Genomic DNA, 26,917 nt, shown 5'->3' with positions numbered 1-26,917 from the left:
ATGGGAAATGGCGAAGGGGGACAGGGGAGGCATTACTTGAAGTTTGAGAAATCGATGTTCATGCCATCAGGTTGGAGGCTACCCAAACAGAATATAAGGTGTAGTTCCTCCAGCCGAAGTGTGGCCTTATCATGACAGTGGAATTAAAATGGGTGGCCACTGGGAGATCCTGCTTGTTCTATATATGACCCCAACAGTGTGTATGGTACTCCCGGTGTGGCCTTCTGTATCTCGGTGAGACCCAACGTAGATTGGGAAACTACTTCGTTGAGTATCTACACTCCATCCACCAGAACAAGTGCGATCTCCCGGTGGCCACCCATTTTAATTCCACTTTCCATTCCCATTCCGAAATGTCCACCTAGGTTGGAGGAACAACACTTTATATTCTGTTTGGGTAGCCTTCAACCTGATGGCATGAGTATCGATTTCTCAAACATCCAGTAATGCCTCCCAACCCCTCCCCCACCCACCACCTTCACCATTTCCCATCCCCTTTCCCCCCTCGTTATCTCCTTGCTCACCCCTAACCACCCTCTGATCCTTCCCCCCCCTTTCCTTTCTTCCATGGCCTTCTGTCTCTTTCACCAATCAACTTCCTAGCACTTTATTTCATCTCTCCCCCTCCAAGTTTCACTTATCACCTGGTGTTTCTCTTTCCCCTCACCCCACCTTTCAAGTCTACTCCTCAGTTTTTTTTCTCCAGTCCTGCCGAAGGGTTTCGGCCCGAAACGTCGACTGTGCTTTTTTCCATAACTGCTGCCTGGCCTGCTGAGTTCCTCCAGCATTCTGTGTGTGCTGCTTGGATTTCCAGCATCTGCAGATTTTCTCTTGTTTGTGAATGGGAAGCTGCCCTTGGCCAATTAGCATCAAGGCTCAAGCATAAGTAGTAGCCACTTCAGTGACCTGAGAATGAACTATCAAAGAGGCAACAGGAATAGAGTAGAAAAATGGAAGGGTAAAAACAGTAAGAAACATAAAGGAGAATTTAATCCAAGCAGTGAGTATTTGTACAATTCATTTATATGGTTATTTGCAAGAATTTAGATCAAACTACTCAGTTTGCACGGGGCTTCACGAATTATTAACTGGTCCAAATGCTAGGTAGCTAATGTAACATTCTTTAAATGGAGAAATCTAAAATATCAATGTGTGTCTTGGCTGTTTTGTTCACAGTTGGTTGAAGTGAGACAGCGGATGACTTATGAACCTTAGTACATTAAAAATATCTGCAATAACTACTTGTTTATCCCTTGGGCTGTAATGTTCTTGATGAATAAAAGCAAACACCTGTGGTTTTTGAAATCGTAAACTATTTGAAATTGGAGGGGAGAGGTCTGCCCAGTAAAATATTAAACTATTTTCAGGTCATAAATTACTAACACAGAAATGAAAGGGAAGTACATATGTACTAAGCAACTCAAATGTCAGATCAAGTCGATGTTCTACAACAGTTTAAGGAAATTTATAGTCGAGTCACTGGGTAAACCTCTTAAATTATGCAAGTTTTAAAGCGCGTTCTTCTGTAATGGATGTCAACATTTACTTTGCTCAGAATACATGGGATATAGGAGCTAATGGGATGAAAGGATCATGAATTTAGTATTTTCTTCTCTTTTGTTCCAATCCAGTAAACACTATTTCAAACAGGTTGACTAGAGTCTCAAGAAAAGGTGATCTTGAAAGGATACTTCCCTTCCCCTCAAGCTCATGTGTTTCATGCTCCTGTTCCAGTGTGGCTCAATGTGGAATCAGGGATAGCTTTAATCACACAGTGCACACACATGCACTGTATTTGCTTTATGCGGTGATGGTTAAATCTGCTGGAAAGCATTGTTGTATTCAGATCCATATGAGTGTGTTAAATCTAGAGTATGGATTCCTGACTCATGCCACTGCTGCAATCTGGATGCATCTTCTTAACTATTTTTTGGTCTTTTAATGAGTTTCAAGCAGCAATTCAATTTAGATAATTTGTGCAAAGATTCAAACTTGATTTTATGACTTTCGGAACTGATGAGTGATCACTGGTATAATGTTGCATCCATCCAGATACATTTTTCCCTTTGTACTTCTTGACGGCAATGAATCATGGCTGTGTGCAGTTTTCAAGGGTATTGACAGGTTTTCAGTAATTCTGTCAAAAACTTTGTCACTCAATGTCAACAGCATCAGTCCTGATATTTATATACAGAGACAATTTAACTCAGAGCCCATGAAATGTGAATAATATTGCTTGTCGTTTTCCCTTTCTACTGACATGGGCATTTTAAACTGAACCCGGGATCACACTGGTAGTCTCTGTTATTTCATATTGAAAGATAAGCTAAAGGCAAAGTAGATCAAACTGAAATGTATTAGAACATTTCACCTAAAATATAACCTTAAATCTCCTCCAATACTTCAGTATATTAAATTTGTTCTGACCTGTCTTGATCTCAGCCAAAATAGGCATGGTGACACTTTAATAAGCTTTAACATCCCCTAGTTATGGAGGGTAGAATCAGACAGGCTAACCTACCCCTTACCCACTCTCCTGCCCTGTGACTATTTAGTGACCTATGCTGCAAAGTTGCATGTGTGGACATCTGGTTTGGATGGAATCAGGTTTAGCTGTGACAATTCACAAAGTCTGCTGACACTCACTGTCTGGGTGCACATTAGAAACAAGCTTCAGAGTGCCCAGCGATGACTCAATGCCAGCAGGAGAAGAGAAGCACAATGTTTTGTGGGAAGGGGAGGGAAAGAACCATAAATAACCAAAAAGAGAATAGCTTGGAGACAACAGCTTCGAGGCGGAATGAAACAGTGATTTGCAGTTTGACTTGAGGTTAAACTACCCAGTTATATGAAGTAATTTCTTGAAATCTATATTTTACATTTTATTTGATTAGAGACCAATGCTCACACTAACGTCCATTGTGATCTTAATTGGTAAAAAATATTGCATATAAAAACAAAATAATTGTATTATAATCAAGAATGCTAAGATTGCTAATAACCTGGAAATTGTACACATTTAACTACTGAATTTAGCTAAGCTGTCTTTGAAAATATTTCTGTTCCACTCTGCAATGACTTTTAAAATTATTTGATGTGTATATTCACGGAATTTCTACCGTGACATGACTTGGGAAAAATTATCCAATGGCAGCAGTGCTATTATCTGAAACTGAATGCTAAATGTACCAGTTTTTTCTCTAACCTTCTATTGGAGGTGATGGCAATGATGGGGGTGGGGGAGGACGTGGTGAACAGGAGAAAGGTGAATGTCTAAACAGGTGCACACTATTTTTTTCATGCATAAGGGTATTCGGTTTTTATTAGCTTAAGAAATTTGGGACCTAATTCCCTAATCCAGGAAGTTCCTTTGTTATCCTAGTGAGCAGAAATGACAGACAATTTAATCAACCTATGATTTGTCACAGAACGCACAACTCCGACAGCATGGGGGTGTCCCTTTTTTAGGCTGCAGCTTTTTAAATTTCATATTTATTCGGTGCAAACTCAGAATTCTTATTTCTTTAACCTACTAATTATTCCAACTCAAAGCATTCTCTTATAAACTGATTATTCTGGAGAAGAAAAGTGATTTATTTAATTAGTTGCTTAATGAATAATGGTGTCTGCCTATCTGCATCATGTCTGAGTATGAATGCGTCTGAATTTTTCTGAACTATGAGAATGACTGACACTGGAAAAGCAATTCATTTGAGATGGTGTTTTTTCTTTTTAAATTAGATTTAAAACCATAAAATGTTTAGCAACTAAATAGCCAAACCACATGTTGGCTGAGATACTCTGTGTAGACAAATGTTTTGAAAGTGCTGGACCTATTCAAAATGAAAAAGTAATTGTCAGTTTTCCAAGGAAAACTGAATCTAATTAAGTTTCAAACAGTATTTTGTAAGATGTGTTAGTTCAGATTGAATACCCTAGTGATTTTTGTTTTATTGTGTATTTATACAACTAACATGAATAATTGCTTTGATCAGAACTTTATTTAGATTGATTAGCAGCTTTATGTGTTCTTACTTTTATCTTTCATTTTGTCTAAGCAGGAGAGCTGAATGGATCCTTCCATTACCAGCCAAACCAAGAAACTTATAATTGTAATGAAGGTGGTGATGACCAGGTAGGTGGTTCACAATAATTTTAACTATTAACAATTTCTATCAATAAATAACTTCAAAATGTTGTGGGGGGGAGGGGGGAAGGAAATGACGACACTGCTGTGCAGAAAGTCCAGGTAATTTTTTATATCCTGATCACTGTTACTATCAATACTGTTAAGGACAGGATTTGTTGATGATAATTCAAAATATAAAGATATTGAGAAAAACTGAAGAATGAAATGGTGTAAAGCACATCGTAATTGCCATTTGTGTAACAATTTAAATGCAAGGTCTGACTAAACTTTATCGACAAATTAATGAGAAAGGAAAATGAAATTTTATGAATGACAATAATCAATTTTAACATTAAGCAGAGAAGAAATCTCTTTGAATCTTCATCACATTTATCTTTATTGATACTTTAATATGATTTTCCATTAACTTCTTTTTCAAAGACCTATGAAAGGACAATGCAATAAATGTTCTGAAGAAGCCTAGTCAAGTGCAATGTTCTAACAGTTATACACAAGTGCGTCCATTTCATACACATTTTGATTTAAATTAAATTTGAAGGAACATTCACAATCTTTCAGTGTAGAAAGAAATGTCGGTAATGTAGGAGCATATTAAATAAACACCATTTGAAGCCTAAGTATCATCTTCTTGGTATTTTGATTTTGATTGAGTACGTACAATTTATTGTTATCCCGCTGTTAAAATAGTAAATGAGGGCATAAATATTGATCTTCGATTGTTCAAGTACTAGTGTCTACAAATTTGGTTTGGTACCACTGCTTTCTCCAGCATTACACATATGAAAATCAATGTTCATTCTGGATTGGAATATCAGTTTCTAGCACTCAAACTATACAAGTGGTGAAATTCATTTAGATATTGCTCATCTCAGGTTGTATTCACAAAGACTTTTTTAACATCAGATCACAAATAATGATAGTATTTCTGGTGTAACACAACTTCATACCTGGCCAGGAGAAATTAGATTACTGGGATCCAAAAGACATCATTGGGCATTTGGGCAATCCAACCTCCATTGTCGTGTATTGCATTGCCACTGTAACATGATTTAAAGTGGATTTCCCTGAGATGGCGCCAGCACAGTATTTTGGGGAAAATGACTCAGGTGAGCCCCTTTACCTCATTTATAGGACCGCTTCAACCCCACCAGCCCTCGTAGCCACCTGTCTCCCAACTCTTATGCAAGCTCACAAGCCAGGACTCGCCCTCATATCTCCTAATTCACAAATCTACCTCCACCTTCAGCTTTGAGGTTAATGGACATGGCAGGAGTGAGATCGATTTGTTCTTTGAGTGGTGTCAGAACGACAACCTTACACTCAATGTGAATAAGACCAAGGAAATGATTGCGGACTTCAGGGAGGGAAAGTCAAGGAAACACACACCAGTCTTCATTGAGTGATCACCAGTGAAAAGGGTGAGCAGCTTCAAGTTCCTGGGTGTCAACATTGCTGAAAAATCTATCTTGGACTCAACATATTGATGCAATTACAAAGAAGGCACAATAGTGGCTATACTTCATTGGGAATTTGAGGAGATTTGGCATATCATCTACAGATGTGCTATGCTGAGCACTCTTAAGTGATTGCATTACCATCTGGTATGGAGGAGCCACTGCGTAGGATCACAGAAAGCTGCAGAAACTTGTAAACTTAGTCTCTGCATCATTAAGGACATCTTCAAAAAGTGATGCCTCAAAAAGGCAGCATCCATCATTTAGGATTCCCATTAATTTATAGTTCTTTTATGTATTGCATTGTACTGCTGCTGCAAAACAACAAATTTCACGACATATGCCAGAGATGTTAAACCTGATTCAGATTCTGATACATGGCATCAGCGCAAAACATTCTAAAGTGAAGAAAGGCCTTTTCTAGTGTGAGTAAAGATTCAGCTTTACTTAATTTTCACATAACAGTCATTTGTGCATGGTGCAGTGACTAAATAACACATCATCAGAGGTACCAATGACTTCCTCATCATTTGTCCTCTGAACCAGAAAATATTCTGAAATCTTCCATACCACCATAGAGTTTTTAAACCTACTGCATGGGACTGTGCCAGGATCCTGAGGATTTGACTGCCCTGCACCTGTTATATATTAAATGATAGGAAAGTGTTGCGAATTAATGAAAAACAGAATCACTTAAGATACCAAATGGGATTTGCATGATTAAGCCAGAAAATGCCAATTCAATTTTCTAATAATTTTAAGGCAGATTTTGGGTCTCCAGATCACAATATAATAACTAAGTCATTTAAAGAAAGCTTGTGCCATTATGAGTAATTTGATAGTTCTTGTCTATAAGCCAACATCTTGACAAGCAGATTAAATGTTGGTGTGTCAATAGTCAAATACTACGCAGTTAGCTTTTAAAAAGGCACAGCTTTTTCTCTAATGATCATATCTATAATTCTGTTGATTTCCTTGTTTATAATTATCTGTATTGGCTGTAAGAAAAAGGAATCATTGATTCATTTCCAAAATCCGTATTGTAGTGTAGGAATATAACAGCAATATAGGCAGCTACACCAATGCAACAACTTGTACAAGCATCAATGTGAGCATTGTCTTCATGGACTGACTTTTCTTTGTCACTAACAATAGTAATAACATTGGTGCCTTTAACTCTCAAATAAAATCCCAGTTGCTTTACTGTGGCATTTAAAGAATAGCTACCCAAGCAAGGATGAAAGGTATATGAAGATATAATGAATGGTCACATGTAGGTTGGTTCTGCTATAAATATAAAGGACAATTGGGTAACCTGCTAAAATTGCTGTTTCCCTCTATCATAATGTCCAACTTAAAACAACCACCTCTGCTGAAATTTCTATTGTATTTCTCTTTTATTCTTGTACCACGATACAATGGCTGCAATTCACTTACAGTAGACTTTATGCAGATACAAAAAGTAGTTTTATCTCTATTAATCATTTTTTAAATTTCAAAAGTAAACTTCATTCATGAAATATGAAACAGTACATGGCTTTCTGTTCATTCACAATGGCATCCTGTCTGTTCATTCATAGTGTTGTAACACTACATATTCAGGTTAATGCATTCTATTAACAAAACAACAATGCCAGTCGTGGCTTCTTTGAACAATACAACATTCAAGTGGTTATTGGTCTTTTACATACACTGAGTCCCTCAGTATCTAGTGCAGACAGGAGTTCAGGTTATAGTCCTTCTCCATAAAGTCTTTTTGGTAGCTACACCCAAGTTTCCATGTATCCTTGAACAAGTCGTACTGCAGCCTGGAATGTGCCTTCTGGACAGGAATACCAACAAGTTTTGGACAGACCAAAGTGTTGCTATTACTGAGTTGATGATTTTCCAGCAGCACTTTATGTTTGTCTTGGTCTGACAATGTGGTTGGTGAAGAGGAAAGCCACAGACTTACGGAGGCCATAGGCAATGCAGTAGATCAACAGCCTATAAATTACAAACCTCTCCCAACTGATCAGGACTTTTGCATCCTTTTCTAGACCCTCTTTGCAAATGCACATTCCACAAAAAGGTGAACTTGCCACAGCTGTCTTGCTTTATTCAGATTCAGATTTAGATTCAATTGAAAGATAGAGGGCTATATAGAAGGGAAGAGCTAGATTGATTTTAGAGCACTTTAAAAGTTCAGCACCACACCATGGCCAAAAGGCCTGTACTGTGCTGTTATTGTTTATGTTCTATTTACTTACCACGTGCACATGGAAATGAAATTACATATTTGAATGAGACTCCAACTGTGCAGGAGGGAACTGACTGCAAGGGCTACTCTACATGCTGGCATAGCAAGGTCTTGGTGCTCTATTAATCTAGGCTCAATTTGAGCCCAGAGCTTGCTAATGAAAGGACATTGTGTTCAATTGCAACATAAGCCAGCCCTTCTCTCGCTCTCTTTTGAGGTTTTAAATTGACAGTGATTATTTATATTGCTAATAACTTTACTTTCAGAAGGACCTCAGTCTGTTTTAAGCCTAACAATATATTTTACCTGGGCTGATGAGTATAAATAAAATTAATCCAATAGCAATGACTGTAAATAAGAACAGATATTTTGAGAAGCATAGCATATGATTGATTGCACCATTATGAAGTGGCCTGCACTAATTAGACTGCTGGGATATACAGTAGCAACTTGGCCCACAACTGCTCTAACATATGCTCTATTGTAAAGCATCAGCAGGTACACAAGAACAAATGGTTTGTCCCAAAAGTGTGCTGGTTCTTGCTATCTTTATGTAAAGGCCAAATAAAACAAAGGAACAAAGGTTCTAATTTGATAATCAAATCTCAATTAATTGCTTTTACTTTGCCGTTCTACCTGACCTTTGACTCCATATCTTGCACTTTGTGGCTGAATCTATATTCAGTTAAAATGCATTATTCTAATTTTTTTAAAAGATTTAACAATTGCTGATCAAGCTCAAAGTATTCCAAAGATCCCTTAAATTTATAGAAGAATGCAATTCAGCCCATTCTGCCTGTGCTGGCCCTTATAGAGAGTTTACAATTTAGTCCCACACCACAGATTTCACCCTTTGAAACTATAAATTAAATGCACACTTGCCTTTGAAATTTTTCATGGCTAGCCCTGTATGTACATTTTGGGGGTGGGGGGGGGGAAATCTACTCATTTATATCTCTATACTTTTGCATTCACTTTAAACCTATTGTTACTGGCATAGTTGGCTGGGAAATCCCTTAAATCTTTGAAAGCTATAATCCCTTTAGTCATTCTCCACTTTAGTGAGAACAATTCTAACTTCACCAGTCTTCCTGCAAAACTTCTTCTGGACAATACTGCAAATCCATAAGATCAAAAGACATAGGAGCAGAATTAAGCTATTCGGCCCACCAAATCTGCTCCACCATTTCATCATGGCTGATTTTTAAGAGAGCTATAATAATGTATGACACTAGCATCACACAAAATATTTTAGACAAATTGGCTATCTCCTGATTGGCAGGAGATAGCCAACTGACAGAATCTAAGTTTTCTACCAATGCTGAAGACATGGAGAAGGCAGGCAGTATGCCTTTAACATTGACAGAAGCATTGGCGCCAGAAGTACAATGTTAAAGCACTCAAAAACCTCAGAAAGCCGGTCTTTTCTTAGACGGTGTATTCTGACCACTAGAGGCGCAGTTTGTTTCGTATGAACATCACTTCCTGTGTGTAGGCTGTTTATTGTATCATTTCCTGTGTGGGTTAATTTGGACTTCAACTTAATGCAAATCGACATCTTTCTACCTTGTGCTTCCTTTCCTTATTTGCCCTTGAAACAGCAATATCTTTTCACAAGTAAGATTACATTAAAACCCAACCCCTAAAGGAAGTTTCTGCCTCGTGTGATCTTTGAGAAGATCTTTAACTCACTGCATAGATTCTGACCTGAGCAATTGCCAAGACCTGGAAGTGAGGTCAGAATGTGGCGCATCGATCGCGTCACTGCAATGCTCGAGTGATCTACAATTAGCATATCTGCAGCACGAGCTGCACCAGAGCCAAAGTGGCAGGAATGAGAGCAGCTAATGTTAAATGTGAAGTTAAGAAGCAAACAGAGAAAACTTGCCTTGGCATGCATAAAGCACATATAGGCATGGAGAGAGTGCATGTCGAGGCTCCTTCAAGTGCACTCAAGGAAGAGTGTGAAGCTGATACTGCTTCAGCAGAGGCAAAGGTGTAGGAAGCAGCAGTTGTCTTAGACAGTGTTAAGTCTACAACTAGGATCAGTCATGCTCTGCTGTCACAAGAGCCAAATCAGCTTACTAAAGATTATATCCAAATGCATTTAGGCTATAAAAACGTGTGTTCCAGTTCTACAATGAGTAGATGTACACACCACACAGCCAACATGCATTTCACCTAGTCCAGGTATTGAGAGTCAAAGTCTACAACAGCAAAGACACATAACATCCCCTTCTGCAGATTCATCACAGCAAACACCTCAGTCAAGAGTTGCTACTGATGCCAACCCTAACTGGACAGACATGGAGAGACTAAACTTCCGTCCATCTCAGGACATACACACAGCCAACATGCATTTCACCTAGTCCAGGTATTGAGAGTCAAAGTCTACAACAGCAAAGACACATAACATCCCCTTCTGCAGATTCATCACAGCAAACACCTCAGTCAAGAGTTGCTACTGATGCCAACCCTAACTGGACAGACATGGAGAGACTAAACTTCCATCCATCTCAGGACATACATTTGCTAAACCAGTCTCCACAAAGCCCTCATTCAGGAGCTGAATATGTATTAGATTTGGTTTGGTATCTGACTTGTTAAGATGTATTCACAGCAGGGCTAAAAGTGTTGGACAACCAGTCTGCCAGTTAGCTGTCCTAGAAGTCACACTTTCGCAATGGCATGGAAGAACTAAGTCTCAAACTGAGTGAAGAGCAAGACCTTCATTGCAAGTGGCTTGATGGGGAGTTACTGCAACATGCAAAAGAAGGTTAGAGCAGTGCACATTAATAATCCAGCCATGGGTATGGACATGCTGTGGCGGGTTTGGAAGTGCTTTGGTTCTCTAGAGGCAATCGAAGAATCTCTCTTCAGCAGACGCGATAACTTTCCAAAGCTTTCACACAAATGGCTGGTGGCATAGTGGCATCAGTGCCAGACTTCCGGATGAAAGGTCCCGAGTTCGAATCCAGCCGGCTCCCCTGCACACTTTCCATCCGTGCTGGGTTACGAGCTGGTGATCTCTTTGGAAACTCACCTGGCAGAAGGCAATGGCAAACCACTGCTGTAACTCGCCTCGTACGCGGTTCCCCGCTACGTCAGAGAGGCGTGGAGGGAAATCGTCTGCTAACCGGAGAAACTCCAGATGTGACGTACCTTTCCTTTTCTCACACAAAAATCCTGGAAGCTACTGGATCTTGCAGATCTGTTGTTGGAATTGCAAGCCGCAAAACAATGAAAGTGACATACTAGGACTGAGTTTCTTGGACAAGAGGAATAAACCCAATAGTGGAGAAACTACCAAGAACAGTGGATAACTGAGGGGTTCAGGTACAAGGTGAAACATCATGCCCCCTATCCACCATTTTCATTCCTTGTGAAATCCATCTGCTATCACACAGAAATATGAAATGCCCCTACTTTTACGCACTCAACTTTCAGTACCATGTCATTCAAAGAGTGATCTTCAGCAAAAGCATGGAAAACCAACTCCCCTATCACAGTCAAACAAAACTGAAGTAAAAAACTCCATCATGAACCCCGATAGACAATGCTAGTCCATAAGAAACCTCACCCCTTAATGAAATGCAGAAGATTCAGGGAAAGTCTGCTTGTAAACTGGAGACACTTTCTAAAAGAGCACTCAATACATTTCAAATATTGTGCTTCAAATGAGCACCAAGCAAAAGACAGTAAAGCTACAATACATTGCAGTGAGTGCAACAGTGACCAGCACATAACAGCACTTCATTCAGGACCAGCACCTCAGGTTACTACTGGTCCCAGCACACCCGCAGCAGAGCATGGTGGGGGGCCAGCTAAGCATCCGCATGCACAGAGGTACAGTATGTGGGAAAAGCTTGCAAGGTAAATTGTGCTCTAAAATTTTTCTAGCCAACATCTACCCAAAAGGACATCCTGAGCAAAAAAAAAATGCTGTAATGTTGGATAATCAGAGCTACATGCCATTGGCAAAATCAACATTCCTTGACACATTCAGTATTCACGGTTTTGTTACCCATACACTCTGCGGACATGTTCTGAGGCATGAAAAACTGCCAGGAGAAGAGCCAATGGATTACTCTTAGAGTCAAGTGGAGGGAAGGTCTGCTTATCCTTGCCAACTGTCATTGAGTGCAACCATATTCACAACATCAGGGATGAAATTCCAACTCCTGATGCCACAAGAGGTCTCCAAGCTGATCAGCTCACCCTCTCCACAGGGTTATCTGGCCCAGCATTTCTTGCTGATTCCCACCAGGAACATAATCAAGGCCTGTATTTTTGACGTGAGAACGATTAAAAACTGTGTAATAAGACTGTTTTCAGGATTAGTCTCTGAGACCATCTTTCTCAAAAACTTACCAAAGACTTAATGAAATGATCATGGCTTTTATTTTAATAGTTAAGTTTGACTTATGGATGCCAAGCGGGAAGTGTTTTGGGGAGTGGAGGCGCAGTTCTTTTTACATGTCCATCGCTTCCTGTATGTAAGCATTTTTTGTATAATTTCCCGTGCGGGTTAATTTGGATTTCAACTTGAAACATACAGTGGAATGTCATCTATCTCCATCCTCTCTTTATTTAGCCTTGTAGCAGCAATATCTTTCCTCAAGTAAGATCTCAATAAAATTCCTTAAGGAAGCTACTGTCCGGGGTGATCTTTTAGAAGGTGTTTAACTCCTTGCATAGCTTTGTATATCTGCCCTGCAAGGGAAGTGGACGGTGTCCCAAAGACAATTTGCCAGCTCCCAGTCCATGAGATATGCAGGGTGCCCACTGCTTGTGGGCTGCCATGATGTCCACCATAATTGGCACCTGTTAAGAGGCTCTTGGCTTTGATATTCATGAAGAGCTTGATCTGGTTTGATGAATGACTGGGGGAATTGAGGGGCTCATTAAGCAAGCACAGAGGTCCAACTGAAATGATTGATGGACAGAGTGAACTAAGGAGTTTCAGTAGTTCACTGATACCCAACAAGGCAAGGCCACCACCCCCCCCCCCCACCCTGCTGAGAAACAAGAATGAAGCTGAATTCATCAGGGAGAGGGAGATTGTAAACACCTGTAAGAAAGAACATTTTGAATAATTGCAAATCACTCTTTGATTCCATCCTATAAAGAATTATTATCCAGCATTTCTGCTATTTCTGAAAGGCAGTCAGTCAAGGCTGTACCTAATTTAAAATTATGACAAGGCCTCTAGAGCAGACATTAACCCCGCTGATTTTCTCCCATCCTTGCTTTGGACACCATGTGTACCTAGGATAACCTCTCCTTTAGCTGTGTTAGCATAGCTGGTCAACTAACTTAATAACATATATGAGCATGCCCTTGTAATTTTACCATAAAATAGTATTTTTAAAAACCACAAAGACGAATTGCTGCTATAAAGACATACCTGGATTTTGCAATATTTGGTGTCACCATCTTGTCACCGTGAAACTGGTAGCAATTTAGTGATTTCCAAACCTGGGACATCCTAATTTTCCAATGAATGATTTAACATGCCTCCATAGGCTATATTCTTCTCCAATGGATCCATGAAATTGCCCTACTGAAAACCAAGGAGCAAATGCTGAAAGTATCAGATAAAATGGAACGGGAGAAGTTCAGGTAACACCTGTGTGGAGGAGAAGGAGGTTCATGTTCTCTGTTCATTCCATCCAGTGTTTTGGTGAAAGGTCATTGATCTAAAACCTTGACTCTATTCTTACTTATTTATGATGAGCCTGAAATATTTTTATTAATATTGAAAGTGACTTTGTTGCATAACATCCATTTAAGTGGTTAATTACTACTTTGCTTTGTCATGAAAACTTCATTTTATGTATGTAGACTGCAATTTACTTGCTCCTTAAAATACAATTTCTTCAACATGGCGCCGGGTTGTGGTCTCCATTGAAGTCATGGCTCATATACAATTATTTTTTTCAGATTTTTTGATTTTACAGGGATAGTTTTTGAGGACAGAGGGTAGTTAGAGGTTAGGTTAAGATTTAGGGACAGGGATGTGGAGAAACTGGAGGACAGATCATTCCATATTCAAAGGCCAGCGGCTTGGACGTGGTCAAATGTCAGACTGGCAGAGTGGTGAGAGCATTCAGGGTCCTGTCATCAATGTGTCCAGTGATCGGGCTTTCATCCAGGACATTTGTCATCAGCTTTGAATTCCGGGTCGGCACCGAAGTTCAAAGCTCAAAGAATGATAGGAGGTCCCGATCAAAGCCTGAAGGTCGACTGGAAGTTCAAAATTCATGGCCCAAAGGCCAGAGCCCTACACCTGTGAATCTCTGTAGGTCAGGGCACACTGTTTGTGAATCCACAAGTCCACTGCGGGCTGAAGATGGCCTGTCCTGGGATTAGAGGACTGTGTATGTGTCTGGGTGGGTGAGTGAGAGAAAAGCAGGAAGTTGTTGCTTAGTGTGTTCTGTTTTGTTGTGTTCTGTGTTGTTCTGCTGAGCTTTGTGGGCATGCTAAATTGGCGCCAGAATGTGTGGTCATCCATCCAGTATGCCCCTAACACATCCTTAGATGTATAGGTCATTAATGTAAATGACATATTTCACTGTATGTTTCAACGTGATAAATAAATCTGAATTTCACATTTATTTTAAAATGTATGTAGATATTTTTGCTTTTAGCTCAATCATACGTAGTTATCTAGTATTCTATTAAAATTATAAAGATACTTAAAAATGTTTAATTCCATCCAAAAAAAATCTATTAAGTTCCTATTTCTGACATTTCCTGCATGGCAGTAAGTTAAAAGTCATACCTAATTTAAGAAAAAATAACAAGGACTTGAGAGCAGACGGTATCCCTGCTGATTTGTACTGTTCCTTCATGTTGTGTTGCCCGTGGAAAATATCTTCCATGCAAAAATACAGAAAATTATGGAAACACTCAGCAAGTCAGGCAGCATCTGTGGAAAGAACAGCTAATGGTTCATGTTGAAGACTCTTCAGCAGTTCTGCCTGACCTACTGTGTCTTTCTTTTTATTTCAGGTTTCTAGCATCTGCAAATTTTTTTTATTTCCATTCACTGATTTATGAATTTGTTTCTTCAATTAAGCCAATGTTTCTATTACTTAGAAAAGAATACAAGATCAAATCTGAACAGATGGCAGCCTGGTGGTCCCATAGATTGTTTTGTTTTTAAAATTCGATATCCTAGGTGAAGTCCCAGATCCTGCGGTGCAGAATTTGGAAGTAGGATTTGAGGTGGTGGTGGTGGTTACGGGGTGTGGGGAGCGGGGGAAATCAGCAAAACAGTGATTGGGTTAGTGGTCCTGCTAAGAATAAATCTTCATAATTTGTATTAGAAAAAGAACCATAAAGAATAAGTTTTACATTTTTGAGGTTCTGAGAAAGATTAATTGCAAAGGGAAATGATTCAGAACAGAGCACAGAGCAATTTGGCTGAATGGCCTACTTCTGTGCTGTTAGTAGTGTTTTTCCTTGTCTTTATCTCTCAACTGCACCTCCCTAACTCATCTATTGTTCCTCTGACCCAAGCTCATTCCTCCCTACTGTGATGATCACACCTATCTCTTCAACATTCCTTCCCTTTATTTCCCAGTTTGTTGGAGCTTTTTGAATACCTAATTCCCAGTTCTGATCATTGTGGTGTCATGTGTTTCGGATGGCTTTTAACTCAAGCATGCATTTGATATTTGTTGCACTGTTTATGCAATTCTTTAAAAAATGTCAGCACCTTGAACTCAAACACAATGTCTTTTCAACGTTTTGACATTTTTCCGTGAACTGACTGTTTAATAATGCACTGCCACCATCACACTCTATTCCTTGTCTCACTCGGCTAGCCATTAATTTTGCTTGCACAAATCTTGACTCCTCTCCTGCTACTATGAATAGTTAGTGTAGATAAATTGTAAAGTTGATTACCAGAAATCACTTGTTTCTAAATTTTCCTTTCCGAACCTAAGATTAGTTACACTATTAATGTTTTAAGATGACCAATATTTCTGCTTCCTTCCCTCCCTTTGAGAGGAGAGGTCATTAGATTATGGATACCCTCCAGTGCTCCACTCATATCAGCAATTAGTGAGCCTACACACATTATTATATACATAAATCTGCACTTTAATGATCAATCTTCAAGAATTCTGATTAGTTTTCCCCTTCCATGACCTAGTCAATGGTAATGTTCCTGCTGCCATTTCGAATGACATTTGTTAATCCAGCACAAATCATTTCAAAGTTGGAATTTAGCTGTTTTGCCTCAGCTAAATTCACTTTTGCAACTTGTTTCTGGTTTATTTCATATAATGTAGCACTCTTTCTTTCTCTCTCTGTATGTCCCTCTCTCTCTTTCTTTCCCTGTTGTTCTCTCTCTCACTCTCTCTCTCCCTTTGATGTGAAGTTCCTGGATGAAAGCTGGACTCAGGATGAGATACTTAGAGAGCAATTGTAGAAATGTATCAAACTGAATGTTGTGTTCTGAATATATGTTGGCAGTACCTATCAGAAAATGACAAGCATTGTAAAATCTACCCTCTGTGCCATCAGATGTTCAATATACTCTTATGTTTAATTTTAAAAACAATCAGCATCACAGTCAAATAATTAATTGACACTGTGCTTTAAATTCAGAGAACAGCTTTTGAGCAGAAGTGCTTGTGTAACTGAAATTCTCACTGCCAGCTTCAAATTGACATATACAGCGCTTATATTTTTCATTTTGTGTGGCTCACCCTATTGTTCACATATTGACTGAATTTTAAACCCTTCCAGCCTCTGTTTTCATGAATGATCTAAAGTCTTTGACAACTGAAGGAGTGAATTGATTTTGAAAGCCTTTAAATTGTTCTTCTTTCCTCATTGAGGTAATAAAATTTATTGCATACTAATGTCCTAATTAGCATGGGGAAGATGACTTGATTTTTCAGCATTTGAATTGTTGCCTCATTATAACATTCTGGTGTACATGTCTATATTAACAATAGGCATTTCCACTGAATTACTAGCATCCTGCCCAGTTATTTTTATTGCTTGATTGCCCGCCTCAACAATTATCAGAAATAATGATCAGAATTGTTTTGGATTTATGATGGCTTTGCGTTTTCAAGGAACACTGGCTGTCTGAGAAATTATTTTATCTATAATGAATAAAGGGAAATTAAATGAATTAACAAAATTACATTCAAGCAGTACACAAAAAAACCTGCTCAAAAAAAAAACTAAAGCTACTTTAAGGTTTTATTTCCTAACACACAGATTGGGAGATGTTCCCTTCACATCTTGCAGCTTTGTACTGCCTACAGCCCTGCACTGCCTGCTTTCTCTTGCACAAACTCCACAAATAGAAATGTCAGGACAACCCACTATTTCAGTCAGCATTTGCCTTAATTAATTAATTTCTTCCCCACTTGACTCCATGATTTGATACTGGTTTGGTCCCTTCCAGCTCCATCAATGTCACTTTAGATGCTTCTGTCACTTTGTGAGTTTCCAGTTCCTTTGTTCCAACAGGCTTAGAGATGTAATCCCTCCATGCCACCTTACTTTTTCCAGGAATGGAGGTCCACACAGTTTCCCTCAATATACTCATTCACTTGGCTAAACACATCCACGCAATGAACAGCTTCTTCAATTTCATTCACTTTCCAGATAGAAAATGTAACCATGGCCATTCACATAGGCCCAAGCGATACTCAGCTTTTGCCCTCCAGTCCAGTATTTTGTTTGACTTGCCTACCCCTTTCCCCACCTTCATTACAACTTCTCCCTCCCTTTCACAATTGAAGGGGTCTACAACTGAAACACCAACTCAGTTTTCCTTTTTTCAGATACTCCCTCACCTAGCATTTTCTGTTTTTGCTTCAATTCTCTGAAATCAGTGATTTTCAAATGTGTTTATTTCCCTGCCTCCAGTTTTAATCACTAGCTTTAATGGCAATACCTACTGCTGGTAAGCCCCACGCTCTGGAATATCATGCCTATATTTGTGCCCCTCTACCTATCTTTCCACTTAAGATGTTCCTAGAAAGCTACAACTCTGACAATTTATCAACAACAAAATGAAGTTCTCTGCTGAAATTTATTTCATTACATTTAAGTAACTTTGCATTTCTTATAACTTTGATCTAGCAATTTTATGTATTAAACACAGCTTCCACCTGGAATTGAAAAGTAAATAAAGAACTTCCATAAGAGGTTTTCAGCATTTTTAATCATCTATGCCAAGATGAAGAAGTAGGATTTGCTCTCTACCTATTCTAGAAGTGCACATTGACTTACTTTAAGTGTGTAGAGAGACATCACTGCTGGCCCTGATAAGTAACACTTTATTCAAATGTTCAGTGAAAATGTTACAACAGGCATTCTGCATAGTTTCACTACTTAATACTATTTCATCTAAATTTTAAATAAAATTATCTTGTCAAAACTAAGAAAAATCAAAGTGGAGAACAGCATGGACTTGGTTTTGTGGATTATGGACTGCTAAAATTCTGAGAAAAAAATCAGTAATGATATATTCCCTGTTTTATTCAACTGTGAATGGATTCAAAAGTTCTTCAATATAAAACCATTTCAAATTCATACAGGTCAATGATACATAGTGGAAAGTGAAACATTATCAAAAGTATATCAGTGATAATAAACCTGATTCTGATCTGCAGTCTCTTGTATCTATTATGAAAATTGTTTGTTTTACAAGAAGGCAAACTTGTCTCAAAGCTGATTAATTCTTTAATTGTAAGTACAGTAATAGTAAGTATGTAGAGAAATCTTCGTGTTTGCACTTGTAGACAACCTTGACTTTCTTTGGGTGTCAAAGTGTCAGGAATTGATGTTTTAAGTTAGATTATGTCAGAAGTGCAAAGGACTTTCTTTTAGCTCATCGTTAAAGTCCAACTTCCTAAATAGTTTAAACTTCACTTTAAGCTGCACAGTAAAACAGAACACAAACTTGCATGTGTAAATAATAGCTGATATATTTATCTGCTTGGCCTTGTGCTTATTTTAAAAGAAAAACATAGTCCAAGTTTAATTTGACTTATTTTCCATATCTGCCCCCTGGCTTTTGTTAGAAAAATAAGCAGATGTAATATTAGCAATTGAGAGGAGCATTATAATTGTGCAAGTTTAGATGTGATTTAGTGTTCGTTGGGGAATATGTTTACAGCTCGTACTGTAGAATCTGCTTTCCCAAGTAAAGGCAAATCAAGCTTCAGAAGAATGGTTTTAGGTAAAAACTTTAATGAAATAACGTGAAGACAAGGACAATTCAAATTAAATTTAACAATTTTACTTCAGTGATATCTAGTATTGAATTTTGTTTCAACACTGACACAAGATAACATATTTTTGTAACAAGTGTGGTAATTCACTTCATCAGGAAAATACATAGCCCTTTGTTTTCGAGGTGATTACTACATGGGCAGACATTTGCTGCAATGGGCTTTGATTACTCTAGTCTTAATTTAAGGAAGAGCAACATTTTACTCCAAATTGCAAATCACTGACCTTTCCACTAAAGTTAACACATGGAATTTACATGGTAAATCAATGACATATTACAGCACCAGCAAAAATTGTGCCAAAAATTACTACAATCAAATATAGAGTAATTGCTTAGCTAATGTGCTGGGATTATTAACCAGAGTAAAATGAGGAGAAAATTATATTTTCAGAAATGGATTTTTGTTAAAATCTTTTCACAGACTGTGAGAGTTGCTGGTGCAACTAGCATATTAATCACCATTCCAAAGACTTTGCAGTTGGTGACCTGCCTGTGACTTTGCATTGAAGGCACTCATGATGTAAATGAGCCAGAGCTTTGAAGGATTATATACGCATAAATGGACAGTCAGTCAAAGTCAACTTTGTCATACTGTATGCACAATACATGTATGAACAGGCACAATGAAAAACTTACTTGCAACAGCATCATAAGTGGTATTCACAAGAGAAACAAACTGTAGTAACACACACAAAATGCTGGAGGAACTCAGGTTAGGCAGCATCTATGGAAATGAATAAACAATCAACATTTTGGGCCAAGACTCTTCGTCAGGACTGGAAGGAGAGGGGGAACAAGCCAGAAGGCGGTGAGGGGTCAAAAAGGTGTACAAGGTAAAAGTGATAGGTGAAGCCAGGTGGGTGGGGGAGGGGGTATGAAGTAAGAAGCAAGGAGGTGAGAGGTGGAAAAGGTAAAGGGCTGGAGAAGAAGAAATCTGATAAGAAAGGGGAGTAGACCGTGGGAGAAAGGTGAGGAGAAGGGGTACAAGGGGGAGGTTGTAGGCAGGTGAGGAGAAGAGATAAGGGGGTCAGAGTGAGGAATTGAAGCAGGAAGCGGAGGAGGAAAAATCAGTTGGAGAAATCGAAGTTCATACCATCAGGTTGGAGGCTACCCCAGATGGATTATGAGGTGTTGCTCCTCCAACCTGAGAGTGGCCTCATAGTGGCAGTAGAGGAAACCATGGACTGACATGTCAGAATGGGAATGGGGATTGGAATTAAAATGGTTGGTTACTGTGAAGTTCTGCTTTTTGTGGATGGAATGAACATGCTCAACAAAGTGGTCTCCCAATCTATGTTGGGTCTTACCAATGTAGAGAAGGCCGCATTGGGAGCACCAGGTACAGTAAACAACTCCTAACAGATCACAGGTGAAGTGTTGCCTCACCTGGAAGGACTGTCTGGGGGCTCTGAATGGAGGCAAGGGAGGAGGTGAACAGGCAAGTGTAGCACTTCTTTCGCTTGCAGGGATAAGTGCCAGGAGAGAGATTAGCAGGGAGGAATGGAGGGATGAATGGATAAGGGAATCATGGAGGAAGCAATCCTTGCAGAAAGTGAAGATTGAAGAAAGGGAAACACCATTCTTTGAAGACAGAGAACATCTCTGATGTCCTGGAAAGGAAAGCTTCATCCTGGGAACAGATGCAGCAGAGACAACAAAACTGGGGAAAAAGGAGTAGCATTATTATGGGAGACAGGATGGGAGGAGGATTACAAGATAACAGTGGGAGTTTGTAGGTTTATACCGGTGGACAGTTTGCCTCCAGAGATGGAGAAAAAGAGATTAAGAAAAGGGTGACAACAGAAATGCACTAAGTGAATTGAAGGGCAAGGTGGAAGTTGGAGAAAGTTGATGAAATTGATGAGCTCAGCATTGGTACATGAAGCAGCACCAATGCAGCACAGGAAGAGTTGAGGAGCAGTACTAGAGAAGGCTTGTCCAGTCTTGATGGAAGGGTCTCAGCCCAAAAAGTTGACCGTTTATTCATTTCCATGGATGCTGCCTGACCTGAGTTCCTCCGGCATTTTGTGTGTTGCTCTGGATTTCCAGCATATGCAGAATCTCGTGTTTAAAAACTGTACATTCCCCCCCACCCACAAGAATGAAAACAGAGCAAAAGAAAATCCATTATAAATACCACTCAATCAAAGTGTTGTCCTACTAAGCAGTGATTAGAGTTGTGCAAGTTAGTTCAAGGATAGAATGGTTGAAAGGAAGTAGCTGTTCCTGAACTTGGTAGTGTGGGACTTCATGCTTCTGTACCTCCTGCATGATGGTAGCTGTGAGAAGATGGCATGGCCTTATGGTGGGGATTTGTAAGGATAGATGTTTGCCACCTTAAGGCAGCATTCCAACAGCAGGGAGGGATGAGTGTTTAATATGTTGGGCTGAGCTCATTGCTCTCTGCAGCTTCTTTAATCCCTGTGCTTTTGAATTGCTCTACACACTACAATGCAACCGCTCAGAATACTTTAAATAGTACACCTGTGGAAGCTAGCAAGTGTTTGATGTCATGCCGATTCTCCTAAGAAAGTAAAGATGCTGGCACACCCTCCTGTGATTGCCTTTATGTGCTGGGTCCAGCACAGGTCATCTGATATGTTAACATCCCAGGAATTTAGAGCTGCTGATCCTCTCTCATACCAATCCAATGTTGACTTGGTGTGCATTCACCCCCCTCCCCCTTCCTGATGGCAACAATCAATTCTTTAGGTTTACAGATGCTGTGTGACTGTTGTTACAGCACCATTCAACCAGATGTCTTATCTTGCTCCTGTATGCTGACTTACCACCACCTGTGATTTGTCCACTGACAGTCATGTCATCTGCAAATTTGTGTCTGGCATTGAAGCTGTGCTTGGCCACACAGTCTTGTGTATAGAGAGTAGAGCAGGGGGCTAAGCATCTAGCCTTGAGGTACACCTTTGTTGATGGTCAGTGGGAAGACCCTGTTAATCGGTCCTCATTTTTTCCTATAGCAGGGGAATTAAGGGTGATGGGGAAAAGGCAGGTAGGTGGAGATGAATCTATGCCCAGATCAGCCATGACCTTATTGAATGGCAGAGCAGGCTTGACAGGCCAGATGGCCTACTCCTGCTCCTATTTCTTATGTTCTTAATGTTCTCACTGATAGTTTTGTCATGAAAAAGTTGAGGATCCAGTTGCAGAGGCCCATGTACTGAAGCTTGATAACAAGTTCGGATGGGATGATTGTAAACTGTTATCAATGAACAAAGGCCTGTTTTATATTGTTCAGACGGTCCAGAACAGTGAGGATTCAGAGAAATTGCATCAGCTGTTGACCTGTTGCAACAGTAGGCAAATCAAAGCAGATCCAAGTCACCTCAAGGCAGAACTGTGCTCTCAAAGCACTTCACTACAATTAATGTAAGTGCTACCAGACAGTAGTCACTGAGGCAGGTCACCGTGGTCTTCCTGGGCAGCATACAAAAGATGCCTGTTTGAAGCAAGTGGGAACATTAGACGCAGAAGAGTGGTTGAATATGTCCATAAATACTGCAGCCAGTTGGTCCACACAGATCTTTAGTACTCAGTCACATATGCTGCCTTGACCTGATGCCTTTAATGGGTTCATCATCTTGAAGGATGTCTAGTGATTTCAAAGTCATCCAAAGATGTAGGGGCTCATGTGAGTGTATGTTCTCCCTATCAAAGAGTGCTCAATTTGGAGTGATAGGTTGTTGCCAATTACGCTAACTGATCTCACCTTTTAAAACAGTAATATTTTGCAAGCCCTGCCACAGCTTTTTCAGCATCTATCCATGATTCCAGTTGAGTCTGAAACTGCCTCTTTATAGCAATGGCTCTCTGGAGATCATATCTGGACTCCTTATGATTCTGGGTTGCCACCCCTAAACACTACAAATCTAGCTGAGAGATTGCACATCTCCTTATTCATCCAAGCTTCTCACTTGGGGAAGACTCAATGTTTCTGTCGGTACACACTTGTCCATGCATGCCGTTATGAAGCCAGTGACAATTGGGAGATGTTCATTTAGGTCTGCCTAGGAATTCTTGAATGAGGTTCATTCCACCAACTCGAAGCCGTCCACATTTTGCTCCTCCACCTCTGTATATTCCTCTTCACTGGTGCCGCACTCTTCAATTTTTGGTTACATGCAGGCATAAGAGGCACAGTCAGAGCGTGGCAGAAGTTTGGAGCAGTAGGTATTCTTGATGGTAGTATAGCAGTGATTGAGTATGATTGGTCATCTAGTGTTACACATGACGTATTGATAATATTTAGACAAAGACTTAAAGCTACTTCGATTAGAATCGCCTACCACAATGACACAGGCATCCAGGTATGCTGCTTCGCTTTAGGTGATTATGGCACTCAGTTCTTCAAGTACCAACTTAATGGCTGTCTGAGATGAGACGTAGACTGTAACCATATGACAGCAGAGAACTCCCATGGATTAATTGACTACATCTAATCAAATTGAGCTTGAAATTCATTATTGTATAAATTAATTTTTACAATGTCAGAAATATTAACATTAATAGTTTTACAAATCTGAATTGATCAACTCAATATTTTAAAATTACAAGAAATACAACTGAAAAAGGATCCAGGAAATCTGCAGCCAACTCTTCCTGCTCCTGATTTTGTAATTGTATATTTTGACTACAGTGAGAGGGATAACAGTGAGAGACTACCAAAGTTATTTCCAAATTCCAGGAAATGACAATAGTGTAGAAATGTCTCTGTAACTTTTTTTAATTAAAAGGACAGAAATAGAAACTGTAGTAAGCTATTCATTTCCTCCTATACCAATCTTATAGTTCCCTTAATGCTGAGAATCTGGTGAGCTGTCTTAATATACTCAGCAGCATTCTAGAGCCTCTTGGGTAGAAAATTGCAAACATTCTCCTCTGTCTGGGTGGAGAAATCTGTCATGCTGTACATCTTGAACAGAGATCACTTATTGAGATCGTTCCATGGTTGTGGCCACTGTAACACACTGTATCGAAAGAGCTGGTCATTGAATTCAGGAAGTGAGAAGGTAGGGTGGGGAGGTGGGGGAGAGAGTGCCCATGCTCATGTTTACAGCAACAGTGCTGAAGTTAGAGGATTGAGTGCTTCTGGTTCCCAGAAGTGAACATCACCAATAGTGTGTCCTGGTCCAACCATAGAGATGCCAAGAAAGCTCACCAGTACTTCCATTTTGCCAGGAGACTAAAGAAATTTGGACCTCACCGATTTTTTTTTTTAATTGATGCACTACAGAAAACATCCTATCTGGATGCATTACAGTTTGGAATGGTAACTGCTCTGCTCATGCCCACAAAAAAAACTGCAGAGTGTTGTGTCCACATTATAGAAACTAGCCTCCCTTTCACAGACTGTCTAATTGGTAAATTGGTCAACTACCATCAGATATATTGAGGTACAGTGAGAAGCTGTCTTGCATGCCATTCATACAGATGAATTCATTGCAACAGCACAGTAAGATCGTACACATGGGAAAACAATAACAGAATGCAGAATAAGTGTTAGTCACAAAGAGGATACAGTGCAGGTAAATAATAAATTCCAATGTTATGAAGTAGACTATGGGGTCAATTGTTTATGGTATTAGGGAACTTTTCAAATGTGTTATATCGATAAAACAGAAACTGTCCTTCAGCTTAATGAGATCTGCTTTTGTATCTTCTGCCCAATGGGAATGGAGAGAAGAGCAAATGTCCAGGGTGGGTGGGTCTTTGATTATGCTGGATGCTTTACTGAGCAAGAAATATAGTTAGGTCCAGTCACAGGCAGATGGAATGCTGTATATAGTGCATCAATTGGAATTTGGGAAGGGTCAAAACGGGCATGCCAAATTTCTTCAGCCTCTTGAAGAAGTAGAGGCACTGATGTTCTTGCTTGGTGATGCCTTCAATATGTTTGGACTAGGACTGGCTGTTGGTGATGTTCACTCACAAGAACTTGAAGCTCTTTGTCTCAGCGCCATTGATCTAGACAGGAGCATGTACACCACTCCACTTCCTGAAGTCAATGACCAGCTCATTTGCTTCACTGACATTGGGTGAAAGATTGTGGTCATGTCACTAGGCTCTCTATCACTTATCCATACTCAGGCTCATCACTATATGAGATACGGCCCACTAAGTAGGTATCACCTGCCAGTATGTAGATGGAGGAGAATCTGGCCACATAGTGTGTATAGGAAGCAGAGTAGGAGGCAGGGGATGCAACCTTGTGGGGCACCATGGTCGAGGATAATTATATTTGAGGTTCTGCTGCCTATGCTTACTGCTTACGGTCTGTGGTCAAAAAGTTGAGGATCCCATTGCAAAGAGAGATGTTGAGACCCTGGTCTAGGAGTTTGGAGACAAGTTTGCTTGGAATTATAGCATTGACGGCTAAGCTGTAGTCTTTAAACTCCAGTCAACATAGGAGACTTTACTGTCCAGATGCTCCAAGTATGAGTGTAGACCAGGGAATTGGCAACTGCCATAGACCTGTTTCTGCAATCAGCAAATTGAAGTAGGCTGAGGTTGTCTGAGAAGGTGCAGTCAGTGTATCCCATGATCAGGCTCTCGAAGCACTTCATAGTGGAAGTCAGAGCCACTGGATAGTAGTCATTAAGGCAAGTTACCTTGCTTGTCTTGGGTATTGGTATGATAGTGGTCTTCTTAAAGCAGGTGGGAACTTCAGATTGAAGAAGGATAGGTTAAAATTGTCAGGAAATGCCCCCTCAGCTTATCTGCACAGGGTCCAAGGGTACAACCAGGGACACCATCAGGGCCAGATGCTTTCCATAGATTCACTCTCCCTAAGACTGATCATGGTGTGACTGCGGGCTAAGGTGTATTAGAAGCTGCCAAGATATGACGTACCAATCTCCAACTTTCACAGTGTTGCCCTCTAAAGCTTTAAATGTACCTCGGTAGACCAATAAAGCTTTCATGAAATTACAAGCTCTGGTTTGTTCAAAGGCTTGTTTTTAATAAATAAATTACCTAAAATTAATACAAATAATGGTGAATGAGAATTCAGTGTATTAGCATTTCACTGAACTTGAAAGTGAATGTATTATACTGATGAAGGTTGATATCAAGCCGATTACAACTGACAAAGGGAAATGACTGGGTTTCACAACATTTTTGGTTTTAGCTCCCCTAAAACTCTGATGATGACGGTCAAGACTACATACCTTGCAAGTTTGTGCCACTGTTAAAAATATTTTAGTTTAATTCATCAACTGTTTTTTCTGGTTTGAGATCGTATTACTTGTCTATTGAAAATGTGAGCTGACGCCATGTGGAGGAATTCATCAGTAACACGCATCTGTTAAACACATTTGATGATATTAAAAATTGAGAAGGAGGGCTGGTCTTATGTTCTGAAAACTTTAATTAGAGTCATACACTGCTTTGGAGAACAATTGGGTAACTGCCAATATGGAATTGGATGATCAAATTATCAGCACGTACAAGGTTGTTGGCGTGCTTTGTCTTGAAGTTTATGCTTAGTTCCACACACACAATTTCCAAACTCTCCCACAAGCTCAGACAGCAGCAGCCAATAAGAACAAGACTGCACTAAGGGAAAAAAAAGGAAAGCAGAAAAAATGCTGGAAAAGTTTAGCAAGAATGTTAGTATTTGTAGAAAGATACAGCATTTCATGTCCGTGACCCTTTGTCACAACACTAACCGCTTCACTTTCAGAGGATGTGTCCAAACCTGCCGGGGTTTCCAGCACTTTCTATTTTTAGTTTCATTAACTGAACGTTGAGTCACTGATGCTATACCCTTGTGCATCATAATT

The 26,917-nt window shown here is 39.7% G+C and overlaps 1 protein-coding gene across 2 annotated transcripts in view; it reads left to right on the top strand.

The window, feature by feature from the left end:
- The window catches only part of rnf44 (ring finger protein 44), a 157,734-nt gene that overhangs the window by 31,210 nt on the left and 99,607 nt on the right, over positions 1-26,917 (top strand). The window contains exon 2 of one of the 2 annotated variants that reach the window (XM_072263776.1): positions 4,062-4,135. In XM_072263776.1, the coding sequence (XP_072119877.1) occupies positions 4,062-4,135 (74 nt within the window). Of the gene's footprint in view, positions 1-4,061; positions 4,136-26,917 lie in introns of those variants that run through there. The other variant, XM_072263777.1, reaches the window with a different exon arrangement.

This window comes from Mobula birostris, chromosome 7 (assembly GCF_030028105.1).
Source record: "Mobula birostris isolate sMobBir1 chromosome 7, sMobBir1.hap1, whole genome shotgun sequence".
Lineage (NCBI taxonomy): Eukaryota > Metazoa > Chordata > Chondrichthyes > Myliobatiformes > Myliobatidae > Mobula > Mobula birostris.
Note: the sequence above shows the minus strand (reverse complement) of the source record. Positions and strands in the feature narration are given on the sequence as shown.